Raw genomic sequence first — 23,982 nt, forward strand, 5'->3', positions numbered from 1 at the left:
TTTGTGTATAAAAGCAATGCTAATTCTTGATGTATTTAACCCTTTTATTCTTGCCTCTGTGTCCATGCTTCTAATGCTCTGAGGTACCGTTTCACTACATAATCCAGCATGCCTCCAGCAGTGATGGACTTAAAAGATATAATGGAAATATCTACTGAATTAGCATCTACTGGATGCGTAGTTCACAAACACCAAGATAATGGGTATGGTAAATACATTAACACGTAGTAAAAGGCTCTCTCAGTATGAACACAAGGCACACACCTTTATCAAAATAGGGTAATGAGAATGCAGCGTGTGTGCAGCGCATTTGCCTGCTATCACTGCTGGAAACACAGAGAAGCACAGGAAAGCTCGGGCAGGTTTAGGCACACAACCCCAGTATTCTGTCAAAAACAGATCCTTTTCAAAAGAACCAAGTGGCCTGTTACTTATAGCTCAGTGCACTTAGCTTAAAGTGCACTTAGCTTAACACAGGCTAACTTGTCATACCATCATGTGGTCCTTTAAAAGACACTGAATACGGCTATGCAGACTTTATGCCGACACTATCTATAGGTAATCATTCGGCGGCTTCCTGACCACGTATAAAGCAAAGCAGATGAACAATCTTATGGTATGAAACAAAGGAGACCTGCCTAAGGTGCTCATGGCAAAATAATCTGCACACTATTAACACACAATACTCAAGGGGCTTTTGAAGGCCACTGTAATGTTATACTCTAAAGCCGATGGCCCAAATGCTTTTGAAAAAACAAAAATCAAGCCATAGCAGCACAGCTGTTGCCACAACATCCATCACCAATCTAAAGGTGTGTTGAGACTAACAGGAACACTATGACTGCAGTCAAGAGCCAGAAGGGCAGGCTTGAACGATGGAGTAAAATATGACAACAAAATGGGCTAGGATTTCAGTACTCACTACAGTTGGGCCTCCCCTGCGGCGCTTCAGGTGAAGGAGTGTCGGGCAGATCGCTCAGCACTGAGGCTTCGTGGTAGCCACTGGAGTCTGAGCTCTGCCGCGAGTGGCCTGCACCCTCCCGTCGACCTCCTTTGGTGGGAAGTGCAGTGCTGTCTCCTTCCTGCTCCGGTATGGTGGGTGGAGGCGACTGAGGCAGCGGAGGTGGTGGTGCTGGTCGTTTCTTGCTCGTGGGTCGTGAGAACACTGTTGGCAGCTCGCTTCGTGTTGGCGACGTTCCTCGGCTGCTTGCACCGTCACTACTGGAGCCGGTCAGACTCTGTGATGTTAAAAAGAATGCCAAAAGGACATAGGTTACATTTTTATTTGGTTAGGTTTGGTTTGGTTTATAAAGTTTAACCTCCTAAGGTGACTCAAACTATGGATGCCATAGTGAAGGGCTTCACATAATTTTGACCATGTAGGGTTCTCCGGTGCACTCTGAAAACGCACTGCACATGGGAGCTTTGAGTTTCATCTTCATTAAGGTGCAATTGCCGTGGCTGAGATTGAACCTGCAGCATAGCAGTCGGGCGGCCTAACTGCTCAGCGACCGCTGGAAGAGATCGGTTAATTCTGTCCCAAATGATGCAAAGAAAGGAAAGCAAGCCAAAAATAAATGTGGTTCTAGAAGAATGCTAAAAGAAACAGCTGAGAGGAGAGACAACAAAATGCAGTGCCACATTGCCTTATCTCTTCTCTTATCTGTCATCTGCTGCAACACAAATTCCATCTTCATTAGCATGGACCTTACTGAACGCACGTGGGGCCATGTGGGAATATTTTGCTGGAGAGCAGGCATGCCAAGAAGGCAAAAATACTTTGGGACCCAGAAACAAAACCAGTAAAACCATGTCTCATTCAGAATGATTTATAGATACTATATTAACCGTGTTCTTCACTCGCTATAAATGAAGATTTGTCACTCTTATTTGTTATTTGTCTTATTTGCCTTCCCATCTGAGAAGATGACTCTTGTGCAATGTAACCAGAAAAAACAAAAGGGTCCACATGTCACTAGGGAGATATCCACTCTACACGAACAGGAACTGCAATGAAATGGCCAAGTGACTGCAAGGTCCACTGATGCTGCGCAGCAATTTTAGCACTACAGCATTAAAAGATTTGTTCTCCAGAAAATCCAGAGCCGGCATCAGCATCAGCATTGTCAGCAGAAGCGTACGTCGAAAACAAAATATCATGAGCATGCCTTTGTCAGGTGACAGTCGGCAGGTGACACGACCGAGTTGGCAGGAACTGCTAGTTCAAACAGCTCTACTGAGAAGCAAGGGTGAGATGGGAATCGAACCCTCCAGGATCCTTGGATCCCGGCTCAGACACACTGCTCGTAATCCACACAGGCATATTTGTAAAGCTTGGTCAAAGCAGGGCTTTATTGCTATGTCAGTGGTGTTTCACATAATGTGTGTATGTTAAATAGTATGCGAGAGATAACAGTGGCATGAATGGAAAGATTAGCGATTCAGCGAGTAGCAAAGTGCATGTAGGTGAATGAGAATTCACAAGGAGAGCTGCAGACAGGAGCCCCTAAAACAAAGTTTAAGTGTCTTGAAGTTTTAACTCACCCCTTTGCTACCAGCATGAGGTGTAAACACATGGCTTCCCCTTTTGTTCTCTTGGTTGAAGGAGTAGCTCATGATGTCTGCAGTGGAATTTTGGATGTTGTTTGCCAGTGCTGCGAAAAAAAAAAGAACAAGCAATCATTAATCCATTACAAAGCAACCCCCACGAGGGCTCTTATTATTATTCAATAAGTACTGAATAATGTTGTAGATGAGCAAAGTGCAAAAAAGTAAAGAAATGCTCTATATCGGCGAACTTGCTCCACAATCCATAAGACCCCTGTGCAACCAGCTCCAAGCCATTCAAAACGACTCTGGGTGCCATCTTGCAGCAAAAACACAACGCATATCATCTGCACATCTTTGCTCTTTGGCTTATATTCGTACCGTGTAGAAAAAAGCTTTTAATATTCTGGTTTTCAAATTAATTTTCTTTGCTGCATCACAACAGCTTTCTTCAATGCATCATGATATCTGTGATAAGATGAGTCTTTATTGAAAAATAGGACATCAATTTCAAAAACAACTTTCACAAAAAAGCAGCACTGTCACTATTTTGCATACAAGCCTTTTTTTGTCAATCACTGCTTGAAAACGCTGAGAAAAGGAGTCCAGGAAGCTGTCACTGAATGTCTAGTCTGTTTCCTCACTCTTTCAGCGGCTAGTCGAAATTCTCTTAGGCACTGCTAACTTTTTGTCCCTTAGACAACGCAAATCATAATCTTACCAAGAATTGCCTGATGAGCCTTTTTGCTCATTAAACCTTGAATTAGGTGAAGGAGCCCAACTCCATGGCACAAAAATCTACCCTGGACCACGACATTCCCGCCTCTATGGTTTAACGAGGATGAGATCCATATATACTGTGCGTCTGAATGGATTCTATCATTCTTGAATGACAAGAATGTCGATCCGTTTAACAAAATCACTCTTCTGAACTTGTTAGCCAACCACATATGCCTACATCATCCTCAAAGACCAATTCATTTAACAGAGCTTCGAACACGGCTCTGATCGTTTAGGTTAGCATATGCCACATGGCATTTCCCAGTCCATGAGGTCACTTTAGACATTTATTTTATAAATGTTGATAACAAAGAGTCGACAAACTTTTCAGCACGTGCAAAAGAATGTGCTTTCTGACAGCTTAGTTTGTGAATGTGGCCTGTTAAGTGAAGATCAAAAAAGCCCTAGCCTTCTCTGAATCTACCTCTCGAAGACTTTCTAAGCAGCCAACTGCATTACTTTGAACAATACTGCAAGCTCATGACGTTCCATCTTAGAGTTGCGGCTGCAGGTAATATATTTTTCAGCAGTCTTGGTGAGGCTACCTCCAGCTTGCGGTACGCGCATATTGCTCATAAATACGCCCAGCGATATGTTTAACATCAGGGCACGCCACTTGCAAGTGCCAGCAAGTTAATATCAATCTAGAGCAGCCAGAAAATGAATGCAGTAGGAAGCACTTACGAAAGGAAAAAGTGAAATCGGGCAATTTTGCCCCTAGCTAGTCCTCGGTAAAGAAGAGAGTATTACTGCATCAAAATATATCTAGAAACAGCACATTGGTATTTAATTATAAGAACTTTCAATTTATTTTAAATTGAAAAATATGTATTCTTCTTTACTACTGCAGTTTGAGTCTCCATACCAGGTCTTAAGAAAAAAAATTCTACCAGGACACTATTGCTGCTTTGAGAAAAAAGAAATAGCCTTGCAACATGAACTTTAATGCACTCTTCCAGAGCTGTGGGAAGGGCAGGGCAAACATACTGCGGTTGGACAGCAGGGTGACCTCAGAGGCCCCGTACTCCTGCAGGGTGCAGCTGAGGTCAAGGGGCCGGGTAGGGACACCCGGCCGCACCAGCTGGTAGCCCTGGGGATCAAGGCTCTTCTCTGTGCAGACATTCTGGCGAAGCTCTCCCAGCGTCGTGGTCAGGGGCAGCCGCAGAACCATCAGCTGCTGTCGGGGCAGCCGCACCTGGATGCGCTGGGTGGGCTGCATCCCCCCAAAAGGAAAGAACACAGTGATTAAAATGACCAAACATGGGGTCATTTATACACAGAGTACATTCACAGACAAAAACTAGCATTGGTTCAGGTGGACAATTCATTCCTTCGTATCCCAATAACAACACGTGCAAAGCACCAAGTACAGCCAGGTTAATGATCATATAGCAGATGTAAAGGTGTGAAATGAGATTCAAAAGCTACTGCCACGTTTAACACTGATGTGGAAGCAATATTAAAAGACGCTGAGGACAAACTGAGTTGGCCTGTATCTCAGACAATGGCAGTCTGATAACAGAGAGAACATCCCCAGCAAAAACAAAGCTTTTAAGGATGAGTATAAGATTTATTTACATACATGCTACTACAGCTTCACAATCTCCTAGCATAATAGCAACACAGCATTCCCAGCATACTTACCAGAGCTAAAATGTGTCCTCATGTTTTTGTTTTTTTTTTGTTTGTTTGTTGTTGTTTTTTTATATAGCAAGCACCTTCTGCGATCTCCGCAGTGATATTAAGGCTGCATCCACAGGAACATAATCTGGCAAGTAGGGTGCATGTGAAAGTGTGTTGATGTTTCGGGCGATGAACTCAGGCATGAGAATATCACTTTCACCCTTTGTTCTGACAAGCATGAAATCACAGCTGCAGTAATGCACACAGCCAGGATAGCAACAACTCCACAGCTCCCGATGTATGCAGCATGATGTCTTTTTACAGGGTCATTGATTCCTGTTAATGTATCAGTCCGTATACAGCCCTGTGCTAACCTTTAGTGATGTGTTACAAAACTTGCCTCTAAAATTATAAGTTAGAAGACCAAGAAACAAAATACAAGTGTCATGAGCAAACACATTCCTTGATACCGAATTTTGCATGGATTCCAGAGGCTTTGCTACACGGCCATCCATTTCAAAACAGAAGGTCACCACGGGCTTAAATTGAAGGTAGCAACAATTTTAAACAGAATTTTCTCTGCCATAAATAGGCTCCTGGCTGCTGGATAAACATCTATATAGGCAGGATCAATTTTTACTCAGAAGAATTACTGGACGGTGCCGAAGCCATTGCCCGAATAAATTTTACTTCACAGCTTCACTTTTGCTATATGATCAGTCCTTCTTTTGACTCTTTTCACCTAGGACCTCCCTCATCGAGGGGAGGGGGCTTCAACAGACCAGCCTCACGGCAAATATCACTCCCAACATGTACTCCTTTAAAGAACGGAGAGCAAACCTCATTAAAGACGCCACAATTACGTACTTGTGAAGATGACTTCCAACTTCAAAATGGACACACAGGCCTCCAAATCGATGTTTAAGAACTCTGTTAACTATGCTCCTGTCCAACTGGCTAGATCACACACCTCGAATGGTTTTGTTGGTGGCCTCATGCCTTTGCGCTGCCAGAATGCAGGGTCTGCACTCCCTCCTCCGCTGGTTGGGGCTCCTTTGGGCACAATTAGCAGGTGGCTCACATCAAGCGAGCCAATAGCTGTGTTGGGCTTGCATGTCAACATGTCACCTCGCTCAGTTGGTGCCTGTACATAGTGGCCACTCGGGTTGATCTTGTGTGCTGTGGCAACTTGCACCAGGAGGTCCATCACTGGTGTCCTGAAAGAGAGAAAAAGCAAATGAAGTATGAAAAATCATTTAGGATTCATTATATATGGGAGTGCAGGGAATCATAAGCACATTTTCTAACTCTGCACAGTTCACTGGCTGAAATTTTTGCAGTCTCACACTCAATGACTATTAATCTGGGAATGGTGTTTGCATTACAAGGGCCATGAAAATATATGCAGAAAATATGTAGAGATGGCCTTTGTGAGTATTTGAGTCAAACTTAGAAGCACTGTGCCGAACCCCATAAATGACAAATTATTCATGGCTCCACATAAATGATTAGGGGCGCGACGCCTCCCTAAGCGTTTTTTGACGCCTTGACCCGCTGCCTCCGCATTGAGCGCGCCTAGCATGACATGACGTGGGATGAGAGAGCCGGGGCGCAGTCATGACCTTTTTTTTTTCTTTTTTTTTTTTCTTGCGCTTTGGCGTGTGTTGGGCTGAGGCGAGAAATGACAAGCATCGTTTCTGCTCGCCGATATCTTCGATGGCAGTGAAGTTATAGCTTTATAATTTACACGACGCAATGATGAGTGACGGAATTGCGATCGTTCCTGAGTTTTTTCTAACCTCAGTAAACACACTTTCATTGTTTTCATGTAGCCACTGGTATCGCACGTTAGACATCCATGTGGGTTGCACGAAGGAGCTATATATATATATATATATATATATATATATTTAAGCTATGAATAGACCGGAACTGATTGGGTAGTCACGGTTTCAGTCATATACAGTCACCAAACGACGGTTGTGACGTCACAGACGCGTTTTTGTCACATTAAGCGTACAAAACCTGCAGTATGATTACTGGTGCGTTTATTTTAATACACGGCTGTGGTTATGTAAGCCTACACAATAATTGTACTCCAAGAAATGAATAAGCAGCAATTATATCGCAGATTTTCGTGACTCACGTGAATGAATGCAAACTTTTATTTTCCACCGAAAAGAGGCGTAAAACTCGTCTATGACGTCACAGTCGTCGTTCGGTTCGGCGACTGAAACCGAAAATGGAAAGGAAAATTTTCTATTATATATTATTTCATCTAGGCAAATTCCGCGCAGTGATTCATGTACACTGCTCTCTTGCGTACTGCTTAAAAGAACACAAGAATGCGCACCAAGAACTTACTCATTTAAAACAGCACAAAAGGGCACAGCACAGTTCGTGAGCGCTGGCATATGTGAGCACGAGAGCGCGTAAACACATTCAAAGCAAGCAAAGGTGAAAGCAGGGAGGAGGAGCAGAGTTGTGCATCACGATAACAATCCGAGGATGTGCGACCGGACACGTTCAAGGACAATCGCAGAGACGCGCTGAAACAAAATAGTCAGCTCACCCGGTGGCGCATCAATTTTATCAGGCAATAAAGTATTCAGATTGTTTCGAAATGTGCACACAGTTACCACCAAGTTCACTTTCGCGCAAAATTCGAGAGTGCGCTAAAATTCGTGTGAGAACGTACGTAGGCTGTTTAGGCGCGATTACCATTGACGAGGAGCCAAGATCGCATGCGAAGTGCCAGATGCGCGTGCATGCTATCGCAAACATGAACCGCACGTGCGCTGTACACGTTGGTTTGTCTTCCAGCAGCAAAGCGAAGACGAATTAGTACGAGAAAACACATAAGCGCAGCTATCCCCATCACATTCACTCGCAAGGCAAGGAGCCCTGCAGTGTTTTTTTTTGTTTTTTCATACTCCTATAATGATATATTTCACTAGCCTTTGTGACATGTAGCGACCTTTATTAGAGTATGCATGTTACTAACATAATATCGTCAGCAAACAGGACGTTAGGTTTCCTAAAGCGCCATCTTTATCATGCTCCCGAACACGTAAAGTTATTAGCCTACAAATCATTTGTCAGGTCCAAACTAGAATTTGCATCGCAAATTTGGAATCCTCATCAAGCTTACCTAATTAGTGCCCTCAAATCTATTCAAAATCGCGCTGCTCGTTTTATTCATTCATTATATTTTTATGACATCAGCGTTTCCTCCTTAAAAACAGCATCCGGATTATCCCGGCCCCTTATCGCTCCGTCGTCGCATTGCCAGCCTATCTTTATTTCACAAACTTTTTCACAGCCCTATGCGCATCTCATCGCACTAGCCATCAGCTACAAGTTGCCCGTCCACGTTCACGTACCGTCACGTTTTCAAATTCCTTTTTTCCTCGAACAGCTGCAGACTGGAGCGGCCTTCCGGATAACATTGCTCTCATCACTTGCAAACCACAGTTCATCGAAAATGTCAAAAGTTTCCTGTTATTGCGATTATGTATTTTTACTTTTGCCACCCCTTTTTAGGGGCATTTAAGGTAATAAAATAAAATGAAACGAAATCAAATAACACTCTTCAGTCCAGCACTGAAAAATTCGCAGGACGGTATACGCGTCCGTATGGCGTTGCCTGGCGTGAGGAGATGCGGTATTTCACAAGACTGGGTTTAATAGTTGGGGAAGGTGGCACCGGTGCAAAGGAGGAAATCGCCTACTTATTCGCATTGCACGTCATTAGTAAACTCGTATGAAACGTCACTGCGTGTTCGCCAGTGAGCTTGACGACCGCGGGTTGCCTTGTATGCGCTTGCGGACGGCGACACCGACGGGACACAAATAATTTTAAATAACATTTTCTTTTATCAAAAATGAATTGCCCCAAGTGATCTGAAACAGCGCTATACACACATCAAAGTTTCTACTATTACCAAAACTTCTTTTCGCTTTCTTTTTCCCACTTTAATTAGGTTGACTTAACTCCAGCGGATATGCATCTTTTTTCCTTCACCAAGGCCACTTTGGGCCGCAAAGACCGAGCGGTCAACTTGTTACGCAAATTCACTTATACAAGCTCGACAAGAAGAGCAAATTTGCGACTATACCCCTCATTGTAGACGCGATGCACGATCAGCCATTTAACTGCTAAGCCTCTTTCTCGCAGAAAGCCCCGCGGCAAGGAAAGGAAACCGGGCTGCATGGGTCCGGGCATCATATAACACACACGCACTGAATGAAATGCTTGCGCATCAGGAATCTTGCCAAGGTAATTACAAAACAAAACGAAAAAAGAGTCGCGTACCTGGCTGCGAGCCAAGGGCACACAAGAATCTTTTTGGTCGTGCTGAGCACGTGAAAGTGAATTGCTACGCCGGATAGGCTCGACTGCGAAGGGAAAAAGGAGAAGAAAAAGCTACAGAAGGAGAAAAAAAAGCCAGAAGAAAGGAAAAGTGGAGAAAATAAAGGGACGGAGAAAAGACGATGTGGCACACCGGAGAGGCCGGGTAGCGTCATCGTCGTTCGTACGTCCCCCGGCCGCCCCATAGCTACGGCGCTGCGATCATTAGAAGCGCTGCGCACGCTGCTTTCCTTTTCGAGTCTTTTGTCACGCGTGCGTCGTTCTTTGTCGCAGACGCGCACTGCCCCCTCCCTCCTCATCCTCGAGACCAGTGCACACACACACGCACATGCAACAGCCGCCAGCCTTAGAAAGAAAAAAAGTTCTATTCTTTTTATGCCAACTGCGACAGTACGCGGTCGTGCCAAGAGGAAATCTCGAGCGCGTCTAGAAAGCACGGAGGATGCTTTTCCTCGATCTATCCCACACCCCGCACAAAAGGAGAAAAAGACGTCATATAATGACCACTAGAACGAAAACACGAAGGAGAAAGAAGTGAATTGAAATACACGTGTCCATTTAAACGGGCAGGGGAAAGAAAAACGAAAACGAGAGAAGAGAGAGAGAGAAAGGGGGGGGGGGGGGGGGGGGGTAAAACGAATAAATCTGTATGCGGTGAAAGCACAGCAGCGAGGAGCGGTATGTTACACAGTCTGTGCTTTTCGCGGGGGTACGAAGTTTCACGCATTGCGGAGGGCTCCCAAGACAGCTGACGTTCGCGTGTGTTGAGTCCGTCATCAGACCGCAACGCATAGGGCCGCCTAACTGCGCTATGGGCTGCCAGCTTAAAACTACGCGTATGTAAATGAAAAATAAAAAAAAAAACGAATTGTGCAGGTAATTTGCAATAGGACGATTATTAATTTTTCTACGTCAGGCGCAGAATTTATTCAGCGGGCATCGTGAAATTATAAAACAGCACGCCGAGGCAGCGCGCACTCGTCGATAATTAAGACGAAATAAAATGGGGAAGCAGTGCGACATCGACATTCTTTTATTCGCCATCTACTCACATGAGCCCGCGGCGTTGCAACAGTAAATCCCATCGTGCAAGATGGCCATTAATTGCGGTAAAGTTTGGTTTGGTTTGGTTTGTGGAGTTTAACGTCCCAAAGCAACTCAGGCTATGAGAGACGCCGTAGTGGAGGACTCCGGAAATTTCGACCACCTGGGGTTCTTTAACGTGCACTGACAACGCACAGCACACGGGCGCCTTGCTTTTCGCCTCCATCGAAAAGCTGCCGCCGAGGCCGGGATTCGATCCCGCGTCCTTGGGAACAGTAGTCGAGCGCCGTAACCACTGCGCCACCCCGGCGGGGTAATTGCGGTAAAGTCTTCACGCATCTCCAATGAGGCGAGTGCAACGGACCTGTTGTCAATCCAGTACGTAGGGAGCAACGAAAATTTATCAAAAGGGCACAGACTAGCAATGGCTTGAACAAGAAGTACAGTGCACGCGTGCCATTTTACACTAGGGAATGAAAAAAAAAAAAAAAAAAAAAAAAAAAAGGAGCACTGGGTAAGGAATGAGAGTTCAATCCGAAAGGAAGGTGATCCGGATCTAAGAGAGAGCGCGTGACGAAGAGACGCAAGCGACGCCACGCACGGGGCCTCCTTATGCCCACCGCACGATTTGCCCTCCTATTGAACAATAGAGATCTTGAGCGAGGCGGAAATAAAATGAGCCACATCTTGCCTCTTCTCTGCCACTGCGTCTGTGTAGGATGTGTCATGCAAACCGGTATACGCCTACGCTAGTCTCCGGTACGTCTCCGGTATGTTAAATCTCTCTAATGTATCGGACATATGTTCTGACGTCACAAAGCAAACCGGCGCTTTTTTAGCGCCGGTGGAAAAGAGCGGGTCCTCCCTCGTCCGCACGACTGTACCGCGTGCAACGGAGCATCCACGGAAACGAAGATTGCAGCCTGCGAGACGAAGAAAACTCGCAGCAAACGTCTTATAAGGCCAAATGCAGCTCTCTCCAGCGACGGCGAAAGAGGAGCCAGTACCGCTACGACCATGGCTACGGCGCGTGGAATCGGAGTCCAGGAACTAGCCTTATCATCGCGCATATCCGCCACCACTCGACAACTGAGGTAGAGTCACTGAAAAGTAACTGAGGAGGTACACAGCGCAACCTGCCGGGTAATTCAGACGGCACAGTTGTTACGCTTATCGTCATTGATAACATCGCGGGCGATAAGCCACCTGGCTACTTCTCGACGCACCGGTATGCTTTACAGAAAGAAACAACGAACTTCCTTCAGAGCTTGTTGCTTTCGCAACCAAAATTGCTTTATATCAAAGCTTCTCCATTACCGCAAGAGGCTGCAGCAGGACTGCAATGGTGCACTGCTCGGCCCAACTCGGATACTGTCCTGCGTTAATGATTCTCTGTCCTGCGAGTCGTTCCAAAGCGGCGACCGAAAACATGTGTCATTGAAAACTATCAGGTTTCTGCACAATAGCGGCGGAGACAGAGAGGGCTTTTTCTCATTTTCTTTTGTTAGCCCCATTATAGACTGAATGTACTCGAGAGAGCAGTCACCCGGGTCACCCCGACCGCTGCACTTTGGTAAGCAAGGCGATATACATACCTTCGCTCGACGTTGACGAGCACGTCTCGGCCGTCGGGCAGCACGAGGCGCAGGTCCATGCGCCCTTCGAGCAGGTCGTCGATGGCGCAATCGTCACTTAGGGCCCGGCAGCCTGCTCCCGTGGCGCCAGGCGGGCAACTCACCACGGACCCGTTGCCGGCACCGCGCACAGCCCCCAGCTGGTGGCCGCCGACCGACGACGACGACGGGCCGCCCACCAGGCTGCGCGGAGGAGCCGGAGCCGCGCTCTTCTTGGCGCGAGACCTACGCAAACGGAGTGGAATAATATCAGTCACCTATCTTTTGAACAGCGCACAAACGGTCAACACGAACTAGAAAAAAAAAAAAAACTACAGGTAAAACAGCGTATGCCAACAACTTGCGCTGATGCCGGTCACACAAACCCATACCACCGATTGCCACAAATTTCCATTTGGTTTCTGTTTCTGAAAGAAAATTACCTAGTTACAAAGCCACGCTTGTGTCTTGTAAAAACGATTCCTACGTTCGAAGCTAGACGGAATCCATGCACGTCACCGTATACAATTAATTTATTTTTGGTTTCTGCTTTTGAAAGAAAACTACAAGTTATAGAGTAAAAACACCTCTACGCTCGTGGCTCGACGGGATCCATGCACTGACATTCACTGAATGGCAAATTAGTGGCACGAGGAAAAAAAAAGACTCGTGCGAAAATTAGACTATGTTCTAGAAATATATTTTAGTCTTGATAAGCGCAGACATAAAACTGTTTGAAACAGTTAATCATCACCCAATATTCGTCTTCGCAGACATGGTCAGAAGTGTTCAAGAAAATAACAGTGTACTCGCAAATAGGTCGAGCGCAAGTACACTTCCTGCAAGACCTTAATATAAACTCCTGACTAATAAACAGCAAAAACCTTCCATCACAACTCGGATGGGTGGCTTAATGCTATCGAATTTCTTGCTTTCTTGTTTTCGTCTCCCCTAATTCTTCTTTATTGAGTTCAAAATAAAATAGTGGCGTAAGCACCCGTAAACAATATAGCTAATGTTGGAGGCACGCCAATGCTCTAGAATCGAATCATTAAACCAGGAATTCCTGATCAAATGATTCTATTCATCGGAAGAACAGAGCATACGAGAGACGACCTTCCAACTATGCAGTAGAAATGCGGTCGTTCAGACAAAGGCACGCGCTTTAGTTCACTTGAGTAGGTATAGTTAAAACGCCTGCCGGATCTCCCCCACCCAGTTACGCACTTGAGTAGGTATAGTTCAAACGCCTACCGGATCTCCCGCACCCAGTTACGTACACGTAAGGCAAAAATGCGAGGCTTGGCAACCATGCAAAGAAATAAGTGCGCTTCCCCTGAACAGGCAGTGCAGCAAACGTCCACTGGCCTTGCAAGCGCAATCGCGGATATTCATGACTCCGTGGAATACCAAAGCAGTGCGGTCAGTAAAAAAGGAGAAAAAAAAAAAACGCGCGCGAGTGATGGCTGAACGTCTCGCGTTTCCGTTCCGGGACGACCTGCGCGCGCTGTTATCGCGTAGGCGTCCAGGTCGTAGAGGCATGCACTTTGACCAGTGTGACGTCGGCAGGGAATGACGGCGACCCGACACCGGAGCCAGCATTTCACAGCCCCGGAATGGACAGAAGGCGTACGGGTAAACACTCGTGCCGCCACGCGTTTCAGCCGGCGTTAGCAGATGCTGATGTGGACGCGCATTCCAAAGCCGTCGCTCATGCCATGGGCTCGAGCACGCAGTCGCTACTAAAAACACGAAACCCAAAATAAAACGTGGCGCAATGCTCGATTTTGCTGATGAATGTGCTTTCTATTCGACTACTGACGTAGCTGCAGACGAGGAAAAGTATAGTTACGCCAAACGTGTCGCAAATTTCTCGCATTGCTTCGAAAATGTGACATGGCGTACTTCCCCTTTTCTTAGTAGCAGCCATAGAGGAAGGAAACAACTTAAGAGAGGTTCTTGCCATTCCCAATGCATTGGAGAAAGTGTGGCGGAAGTGACGTCAAAATTTAGGGTTAGCCAAGTCGGGCCATTAGCAACGGCAACGCTGTTGCTATGAAAACTCGGGCCACTAGGAACCGCGTTGCTAAGGGCCCTAGGTACGTGAGCGTCGCGGAGAAAGAGAATGTAGAGGGGAGAGACGTTGCGGCGCGGCCGCGCCGGCTTCAAAAAAATGACGTCAGGGCCTCTCCTAAGTTCTTTCCTTCCTCCATAGGCAACCTGCAGTGGCCAGGCGGCGCTAGTGGAGCGCAGCATTCAGCGCCGCCAACGGCGGCGCCGACTAATCTGAGTAGGCCGGCGCGGTCGGGTTGCGTTCGCGTTGTACGGCAGGAAGCATCCCGGCTCTCATTTTCTGCGGTTTTAAGGCAATCGAACGTCTTCAGAGCTACTTCCGAGAACCAATGCGACGAAAGGACACCGCCTGTTCGAGAATGCTCATGTTTAAAACGTGAACGGTGTCGACGTCACCGCGAAGTGCGTACCGCTCGCGACGGAACACCCGCACGCACAGCTTTGAATTTCGCATGACTGAGATTTTTTTTAACGAAGTTTATTCTTTCAGGGCATCAGTCGGATATGTGATAATGAATTAAGAAATAATTAAATGAATGAAAAATGTTGTAAACGTAGCATTTCATTTACCTATTGCGTTCACACCTCATACCCAAACATTTAAAGTGCAGACAGAACCTGAGAAGAGATTGATCGCCATTTCTTTCTTTTTTTTTTTTTGGTTCTTGCTGTTTGATTACAGCAGCATAATAATTTCCTCGCGGTTTTGCTTTACAGTTTAATACCGTGACGAACCCTTTTGTTCGTGGTGCACCTTTCGACAGTGCCGCGGAAGTTACAGGAGGCATGGTGCGGTACCCGCTACGGATGTGGCGATTGCAAGCACTGTGCGGTTGTAGCGTGCGTCATCCATGAAAACTGTGCGTGCCGGGGGCGGGGAGCATGGGGCCTCCTACACCGTTGGAAAAATAAAGCTCTTAACAGCAACTGGCATGTATTTTGCACCTCCGTACCTCAATCTTAGGGAAAGCCGGCGGGTAATGCTGGCACTCAATGGCAATTGCTTTCGTAAGGAGGTCGTTAAGAGTTAGAATTTTCACTGTTGCTACTAATGATGAAATAGTCTATCGTCTGGGACAAGAGAATCTTGAGCAGCTTGAGCAGTCGGTGAAAGAAATATTTGGCGCGGAACGATAGAACGAAGTTCCATTCTCAGCGTACACAGTATCATGGGCCTCTACACTACACCACTTCGACTTTTTCAGCACCTTAAGAACTAATTTACAGATAAATATGCTTATTGAAACCTGTAATTGGAAGTGTTGAAGATATTTTGGCTTTGTGGCTCCGAATAGACACCGCATCCGGTTCACAGATCCACGAACATTTTTTTTTTTTATTTCGCCTGCGTTGAAATGCGGCTGGAATACGATGCTGCGGCTGCACGGCTTTGTTGCTTTTCTGGACGTATGCCACTCGATATTCCACAGCATATACCAGTACGCGCCAAATTTTACAGCGCGGAGCGCGTACTGAGTAGTGTGCCCCAACCAGCGTGCGACTCCCCGAGTCAGAAATTTATACCGTTTCTTCCGCTCACGGGCAATCGTCTTATTTTAGCTTCGTGGCGCCTGTACGCCAATGGCCCCATAACAAAATGAATTTCAGTTACATTACTCTCTCGCAGCCAATATCTCATTATTTCATCATTCTCCCCAGGTTCTCCCAGAAAGCGGTACGCTTAGGTTTCCTTCGTGATTGTGGCAGTCTTTCTCGCCGCCCTTGCGCTTATTTTAATTCTTGTTCACATCCGTAGCAGGCGAAGCATTGCACGAGACCACTGAAGTCACTAAATGAGTAAATCACACTCACTGGGATAACAAGACGCGAACGCATAAGGAACACAGCGGCCGCAACATATACGGCGTCAGCTTTTGCGCCGCCTCAGTATTAGCTCCCGTCGGCCGCCAGGTGGCGCCACATGTCTCAGCAAATTCCATTGCAGGTTGCCTATGGTAGCAGGCTGCTGAAAGCGAACGCTCTTATGGCTTTGCCCATGCACTGCAATTTTCTATTTCATTCGGGTATTTCCCTTCAACTTTCGCATTCGTCGTCACGAATTCGCCTCTGTGCGTCACTTTCGGGCAATAGCTTCAGTGACGCCGCAAAACAAGTCCGCGCGTTGAATATACCGTTCTCATCACCTTTCATCCCGCTGAATTTTGTTTCAATAGCAAAATTATGTCATGAGATGTCATACGACCATACGCCATACGCCCACTGCCTAGAGGACAGGTCAAGAATCGAGAATCTAACAAGTTTTCAATAAGATCCAAAACACCACTTCGTCTCTTGTTCGCTGTGCGACTCCTAACACCATTGCAAAAACGGTAACCAACAGCGCATGCCACAACTTTCCCCCGGTCTTTCACAAGTCGAGCATACCTTGTCTTCTAGCCAAAGGACAAAGCCGCGGTAGGCTTAGAGGGCACAATGAAATGACTCTGCTGTCGCAGCTTTGGAACCAATTGCCAGCCTCAGACATTTCTTTAAATGTGCATGCCTCAGAGGCGCCGAACTTCTCCGATGCCACGGCCCCCGCATGCACATCGCAAAGTGTACGCCGCGAAAGAACCAAGATTGCGATTGTAAGCGGTGGTTCTTGCACGGTTTCCCTTCACGGTGGAAAGCTGCGTTAACAAAAAAAAAAAAAAAAAAAATCTTGAACCCTTTCTTTCCGTTCGTCGACGAATCCAAATAACGGGCCCATTGTATGCGGACTCCTTCGAGGTATATGCTGACCGCTGGCTTAAAAGCGGTGGTCGTCAATTCCATACCATGCACCCAGGAAAAGCTCGCGGTCACCCGAAACCACGGCGGAAATAGCGCAGGAAAAGATATATTTCTCCTTTCGCGGCCACAACGAAGCGGCAGCTATATTGTGCTCGCGCAGCACGGGTGCTTAGAAGGAAGCGTCCACATCGCCAGCTGCTATATCGCTGCGAATCAGATCCGAAAGACGGCCCAAGCCCAGAAAAAAGAAGAAAAAAAAAAAAAGCGGACTCTAAAGACATCGGTCGCTGCTACTGTAGGAAAGGCGGCGGTGAGAGGCGCTCAGATAGGAAGGGATGGAGAAGCCATGGCCCGTTCAGCGGCTCCACAAGCGACGGTAGTAGCGTCAGGAACGCTACAGGCTCCTTCTTGGCGACTTTAAAGGGGAACAATCGCGCTTTTGCCGGCTGCCCATTGTGTTTTGTCCTCCGCCGCCCGAGTTTCGTCCGGCCCTGCCCCCGTGTCCAGCCAACGAACTCGAGGAGAGAGCGCATTTTTCCTCGGATGGGCGGACACCGGGGCGCGTTGCCCCCCGAGCCAGCGCAAGAGGAGCCATTGAGCGTGAACAAAGGCGAGGGGATCGCGCGAGAAGACTCGACGAGGTTGGATTACAGCGACCGCGGAGAAATGCCGAGAGGAACGGTTCGGTGCCAGCTGACGTGAACTTGAAATTGGACGTGCGTTGCCCACTCGCTCGTCGCCAGCACACAACAAGGAGCCGGAAGCGTGAAATATTCTCCTCCGAGGAGTGCTTATAGGTGTGACAAATACACCGTCTCCAGCAGAAGCCATCGTCACCATCGCTGCCCGACGTGCGTCACCAGCTGGTCCCCACCGAAGAGAATATGTCATGTGGGTCTAAGCTCTGAATCAGCTAGACGCCATATATACGTACTTTTACGACACATGATGTCGATATACAACGAATGTATGTGCTTACATTACAGTTCCGACTTCACTGGCTTCGGATTCCCAGCTGGACACGTATACAACAGCAATCCTTTCGCGCCTATGACTGTTCGTGCGTATAGGATGCGCATTCCGAGAGCGCGAGAAAAAAAAAAAGTATGCGGGCAGCGACGGAGTACCGTCAGAATAACAACAGGCCCACACGTCGTAAGCCTCAAACATCAACGCAATCAGACCTGGAACGAAAAGGGCGCATGCATTCTAAACGAAACAGCCATCGTGCGAGCGCTTCAAACCGGACATCCAGCAGTCACCATACGCAGCTGCGTATTCGCTGTGTCACAAAAACATGTCAAAGCGGCGCAGTCGCCGCGATAGGTAGTAAGTATGCATGCAGCCGCTGAGTAGACCGTAGCTCGACAAAGGGACACTTGACAGGGACCCGTCGACAGCACGCGTGTTGGCGCCCGAATGTGCACGATCGGCACGATCCACGCCCGCACACGCCAAGCTGCCAAACGTAGCTTCACGCTATAATCACTACACGGCCAATGTCGCACCAAAAGTCAGCCCAGATGCGCAAAGTTTTCAAGGCGCTGCATTCTCGACTGTCTTCCCGGCGACAAAACTGAAAAATCTTCGCCGAATCCAATTATTTAGACATCATTAGCCCGTGCAGCTGTGGTGGTTACATCAAAAGACAGGCTGATCGTCAGCGCATCCGTGAAGACAACAGACCACGCAGCTGCCGAAGAAGCGGCCGTGGCCCTCGCACTCGTACAGCCGAGCGTGGACACCATGTTCATCGACTCAAAGACAGCCTACGGAAGTTTCCGCAGGGGGGTAATCTCTTCCGCGGCCCGAGCCGTTCTATCCAAGTGCGAGTCCGTGTGGGTCCCAGGTCACTAGCAGGTAGCAGACAACACCATCGCCGACTACCATGCCCGAGAAATGCCAATCCGGGCCAAGTACGAGCCGGAAGAGCTACCGCATCCGATTACCAGCTTTCGGGACATTACCCGGATGTACCGAAAGGAAAGGCGCAAACCGCCAGAACAGCACCACAAACTCACCAGGCAATAACAGACGATCCTGCGTCGAGCGCAGGCGGGATCGCTTGCGCATCGCATATACTGATGAACCGCATGTACCCTGCGGAACACGATATGCTCTGTCCTTTTTTGCAAAAGAGAAAAGGGCACCCTGCCGCATGTTTTTGGCAGAATGCACAGAATTCAAGACCCCCCCCCCCCCCCCCCCCCCCCCCCCCCCACACACACACACACTTCCTCGCCAATACCCCCAATCCCCAACCCCTTGAGCGATGGGAGAGACCTTGATATCCAGCCCCGCCTTATTGATTCAGCTCGCACTGACGGACAGGGGCCAGGAGCTGCTGTGAACATACGAGTCCCGCAACTAAAAAACCACCCCGTCTGGTGCCTGCATGCGCCATCGATTTATTTCGAGCCCAATAAATGTTGATTCATCATCATGGGTTCAAATACACTCGAGATCAGAGTTCGTGCGTGCGTCGGCTGGTGCTACATCATACAACTGCTGGCACTCTGTGCACAGAAGTCAGTGCAGCATTGATGTCATGCGCTCGGGAAAATAAGCCAAAGGGAAGCATATATGTGTCTAGTTTTCGAGGAAAATAATCAGTACGAGCCCCTTTCAAATGATCGCAACGCCATATAAGCCTTCAAAAAGGCCGATGGTTGACACGTGAACAAAGTGTTCGACAACGCGCATACTAAAAGAGCAGCGGAACTATTTCCCTGGGCGATGTCAACTCAAAGCAAGAGTTAATACTGCTATAGTTCTTAATCTTTAAAACAAACTACAGCAATAAGGTGGGCGGATGAGGTTAAGAAGTTCGCAGGGGTCAAGTGAATGCAGCTAGCACAGAACCGGGTTAATTGGAGAAATATGGGAGAGGCCTTCGCCCTGCAGTGGGTATAGTCAGGCTGATGATTATGATGATGATGATGACGACAGCAATAAGATAGCGGTACATGACTCTCGGAGATCTGAAGTCACGTGGATTTCAAGGGAATTCAACATGCGTATACTCGGCGCCAGCGCGCAGCGGGAGCGGCGGATAAAACTGCACCTGGAATGAATGTACACCGAGTGGAGAGGAAAACTTATCCGCTCCGAAGGAGCTCAAAAGAGCCAGCATGCTGTATTCCAGGCAGCAACGCGAGATTCTCGGGGCAACGAAAGATAAATCGCGGCAAGCCTTTCACTGGCCTCGGCGTCAATGTAGGAAACAAGCTCAGTATGTAGGAGCAGGCCTATACGTCTGGAAGAGTCCAGAACTCGAGGAAGCCGTAAACGCCAAAACGATAGTTTCGCATCGCTGCACAAGTGGAAGCCCTGCCTGAGCAGCAGTGGACGCCGCGAGCACAAATAGGCATAAAACTTCCTCGGCAACTCACATTCACGCGCACTTTCGCAATAATCGGTGCGGCGCACAGCACACAGTCTGACCGCGAACTCCGTTCTACAAGGCCACGAAACAGCGAAGCATTTTGTTCGAAGCAGAGAGCGAGAATTTTCGCTATAGGCCGAGAAACAAGCGCGCCGTTATAAGAAAACGAAGTCTTGGAGAACAATGGAAAGCGAAGGCTTAAGCGGAAAAAAATGGCTCAGGCGCAGAGAATAAACGTCGGCCATTACACCCGCGGCAGCTCAAACCTCTTGGGAAGCACGGAAGGCGTCAAGATGATTAAACTGGCGCCGCGGGTTTGATGATGGGCGTGGCACTGCGTGGCGACGCCGGGATACATATAGAAACGCTCCTGTGGCGTGCATTACAGTCAGCGTCTAAAAGAACACGAACGAGGCAACGGAAACAACAAAAAGAGGAGGAGAACGAATACGAGTATAATATGCACCTTATTTCACTTCGACGGCGCGATTAACGCTGTGAGGAAGTGATCATGAACCCATCTTATTCTGCAGCCCGTAATATTTATGTGTTCAATTTGTTTTCACATTTCAGTCAGCTCGCTGGCATCTCATTAGACGCTGACGTTACACGCGAGCATATTCAAAACCTCGGCACTGCTTCGGAGTGTTTGTTGTTCTTTTTTTCCCCCAATGGTGATGAGCCTGCAGCCCGCCAGGAATTAAGATTAATACGAGCGCAGCCACGCTGATTATCATATAGCAGCCAGCAGGCGCGCAACTCCACCCATATAGTATACGTCTTCAGGAGTAGTTTTGCATATAATCTGACTTTCACTCTAATCGAGTCGCCTCTTCTTCGTGCACTACTGTCAAGCTCTGGGTCTAAAACGTAGCTAACAAACTAGCGTAGCTGTGAGAAACTGGGGTTAACCTGCCTGCGGTCGGATAGGGCTGGGTTAGAGAGTAAAGGGTGAGGTTATAACGAATTACCATAGCGGCGGCGGGAAAACAGCAGCATCAAAACCACCGTCGTGTTGACAGATGCGGACGGTAGCGCAAGCAGATATGCCACCGTGCTCCACATAGCATTTATGCGCGCGCTGTCAGCCTCCCACAAGCGCGCACCCGAGGGCGGCCGGGCGGGGCGGCGGAATAACCATGAGCCCAGCAGGTGCGTGGAGCGTGAAACGATCGGGCCTCGCCAGCGTGAACGGGGAAAGTGACGTTCCTCGATATGCCTGCCGCGAGAACGCGTGCGCGCACAGCCCGGTGCGCAGCAGAAGCAGAGTGCGCGCGAACTTTCGCTTTCCGTGCAACGGCGCTGAGCCGTGTGAGTTGTCCTTCCGGTGGTGCATCACGCGGGAGGACAGGTACGTGGCCGCAGCAAAGGTATTCCGGGAGTCGCAAGCGGGCGGAGGTACAGCTGAGGCTCGACACCGGATATTGGCGGCGCCGCCGTGGCAGCGGAAGCTGTTAGGAGAACGGAACCTGAGGCCAGGATTCCGCGCGCCAGACAACAATACGGGCAAGTTTTGTGGAAGCCCTCCTTTTCGACCCACTCGACACGGATGATGGTGCGCGATCGTACGTGCTGTCGTCAGAATCCTCGCATTGCCGTCTGCAGGATGGGAATACGAGTGGCAAGGCCGCTCAACAGGCAGTATTGACAAGTGGATCCCGCGAGGAAAACTTCCTCATGAGAAGTCGCAAATGTGCTATATAAAGATATCATAAAGACAAATCTACTCCACTTTGGGAGTTTCGCCTAAACATTGGACAAACATCGTTCTCACATCCAATTGTTGATCGAATCGCTTCCGCCAAACATGGATGGTGTACCCGCCGCAGTGGCGCAGTGGCCACTCGACTGCTGTACCTAAGAGTGTTGGATCGAATCCCTGCCGCGGCGGCCGCTTTTCGATGGGGGCGAAAAACCACAGGTGGTCGAAACTTCCGGAGCCCTCCACTACGGCGTCCTTCCTATCCTGAGTCGCTCTGGGACGTTAAACATTATATTGGATGGTATATGCTAACGAGTAAATACTCGAATGCGAGAAATCTTCTCCAGCATGGCGGTTTAATTCCCCCAAACACTATAGGCTAAATAATGGCATTGTGAACGCTGTATATTACAATTGCTTATTATTGTTCGCTGCGGAGCGTGGTGGTGGTGGTGGTGGTGGTGGTGGTGGTGGTGGTGGTGGTGATGATGATGATGATGGACTGATTTTTATGGCGCATGGGCATCTTAGGCCAAAGAGCGCCAAACACAAGGTGAAGTGTCAACTCGAGTCAATAAAATATTCTAGGTGTGATGTTCAATGATGTACTTAAAAACAGTGGCGTAATAGGGCCTAAAAGCTCTTTCGCAGTGTATATAATATAAAAAACAGTGGTGTATAAAGCCTACAACATTGATTCGCGGTGTAGTGTGGTCTGAGTAAAAATTAAAAGGAGACCTGTATATGTTAAAAGGCTAAGCTACCTCAGCAACAATTTCTTTAAAAGAAAGCCACTTAAGTAAAGGGAACGGGCTGAAGCCACGTTGATATGAAATTCCACATAAAAAGCCTAATTTTAATAAATATTTAAAAACTCTTTCTAAGGGAATATTGGATTATCACCAAGAAAGATGGACGGATGTGTGGGTATTTGTTTCTTGTGCAATTCGGGAAAATGACGTCTCTTTTGCTGTTCAAGTCTCGGACATTCAATTAAAACACGGATCACTGTTAGCCGGTCACCGCATCTCGAACAATGTGGTGCAGGAGAGTTTGTTAAAAAGTATGAATGTGTTGTATATGTGTGACCTATTCTCAGCCTGCACAGAGCTACTTCTTTGAATATGTCTCGTTTTTCTGTAGTGTACCTGCCTATCCTTGGTTTTATTGTGTCCAATTTACTATCAGTTGCTGTATTCATCTTGCCATTGTTGTTGAATTATGTTTTTAATGTGTGGCTTGAGGTCCTGATATGTTATTTTGTCAATGTCTCTAGTGTTTCGAAGGGCAGCTGATACAGCAAGCCTTTCAGCTGCCTCGTTGCCTGGTATACAACGGTGGCCTGGCACACAACACAGTGTAATTTTAAGTTCTAGTTTATGGGCAGACATAGTGTGTTATAAAGAGAATTCAGGACTGGGTTTTTATTATGCCATTTCCAAGACGATAGTCCCTATCGATAGCTCCTAGAACAGTGAGGGCGCCTGTGTAGATGACCGATATCTGCATTTTCTTTTGTATAATGTGTCTTACAGCTAACAAGATACAATGGCATTCAGCGGTAAATATACTGGTATATGTCTGTTCAGTGTTTTTGACTGAAACTGTGGTCCATGTGCTGCACAAGAGACTTGAGCAGACTTTGAAGCATCAGTGTAATACTCACTCATAAGTACTTTGCCTGAAGTGACATGAAGTGCTGCTGTATGGCAATAGGGGACGAATGTTTCCCGACTTCAAGGAACGATAGGTCACAATTAACAGCGTGTATTTCCCAAGGAGGAATTAAGTCTTTTATGGAAGTTGTATGAAGACTGGTAATCGGAGCGTCCAGATGTTCAATATGCGTGGCAACTCTGATTGCATATGGTGGTGCTAGAGATGGTTTTCTTGAAAAAAGTGCTGTGCTAGTTGTGTCAAGCAGGAGCCGGCGACATGGATGATCCAGTAGTATAGTACTTTATGGATGATTAGTATGGATGATCCAGTAGTATAGTATAGTAGCATAGTACTTTCATAGCATAAGTTACACAAGTAAATTATCTTCTTCGTTGAAGTGACCATCGGTTCGCCTCGACATAAATCGCTGCTGTGCGTGACTTGGACATGA

At 47.5% G+C, this 23,982-nt stretch overlaps 1 protein-coding gene across 5 annotated transcripts in view; it reads right to left on the reverse strand.

The window, feature by feature from the left end:
• Nucleotides 1-23,982, reverse strand: part of LOC146198348 (uncharacterized) — a 195,571-nt gene that overhangs the window by 18,804 nt on the left and 152,785 nt on the right. For 4 of the 5 annotated variants that reach the window (XM_084593798.1, XM_084593797.1, XM_084593796.1 and 1 more), the window contains exons 2-6: nucleotides 11,962-12,225; nucleotides 5,921-6,167; nucleotides 4,315-4,540; nucleotides 2,545-2,654; nucleotides 923-1,238 (exon numbers count right to left, since the gene is read on the reverse strand). In XM_084593798.1, coding sequence (XP_084449924.1) covers nucleotides 923-1,238; nucleotides 2,545-2,654; nucleotides 4,315-4,540; nucleotides 5,921-6,167; nucleotides 11,962-12,225 — 1,163 coding nt within the window. Of the gene's footprint in view, nucleotides 1-922; nucleotides 1,239-2,544; nucleotides 2,655-4,314; nucleotides 4,541-5,920; nucleotides 6,168-11,961; nucleotides 12,226-20,177; nucleotides 20,197-23,982 lie in introns of those variants that run through there. The other variant, XM_084593799.1, reaches the window with a different exon arrangement.

Source organism: Amblyomma maculatum, chromosome 2 (assembly GCF_055883805.1).
Source record: "Amblyomma maculatum isolate TAMU_Amacu chromosome 2, ASM5588380v1, whole genome shotgun sequence".
NCBI classification, from domain to species: Eukaryota; Metazoa; Arthropoda; class Arachnida; order Ixodida; family Ixodidae; genus Amblyomma; species Amblyomma maculatum.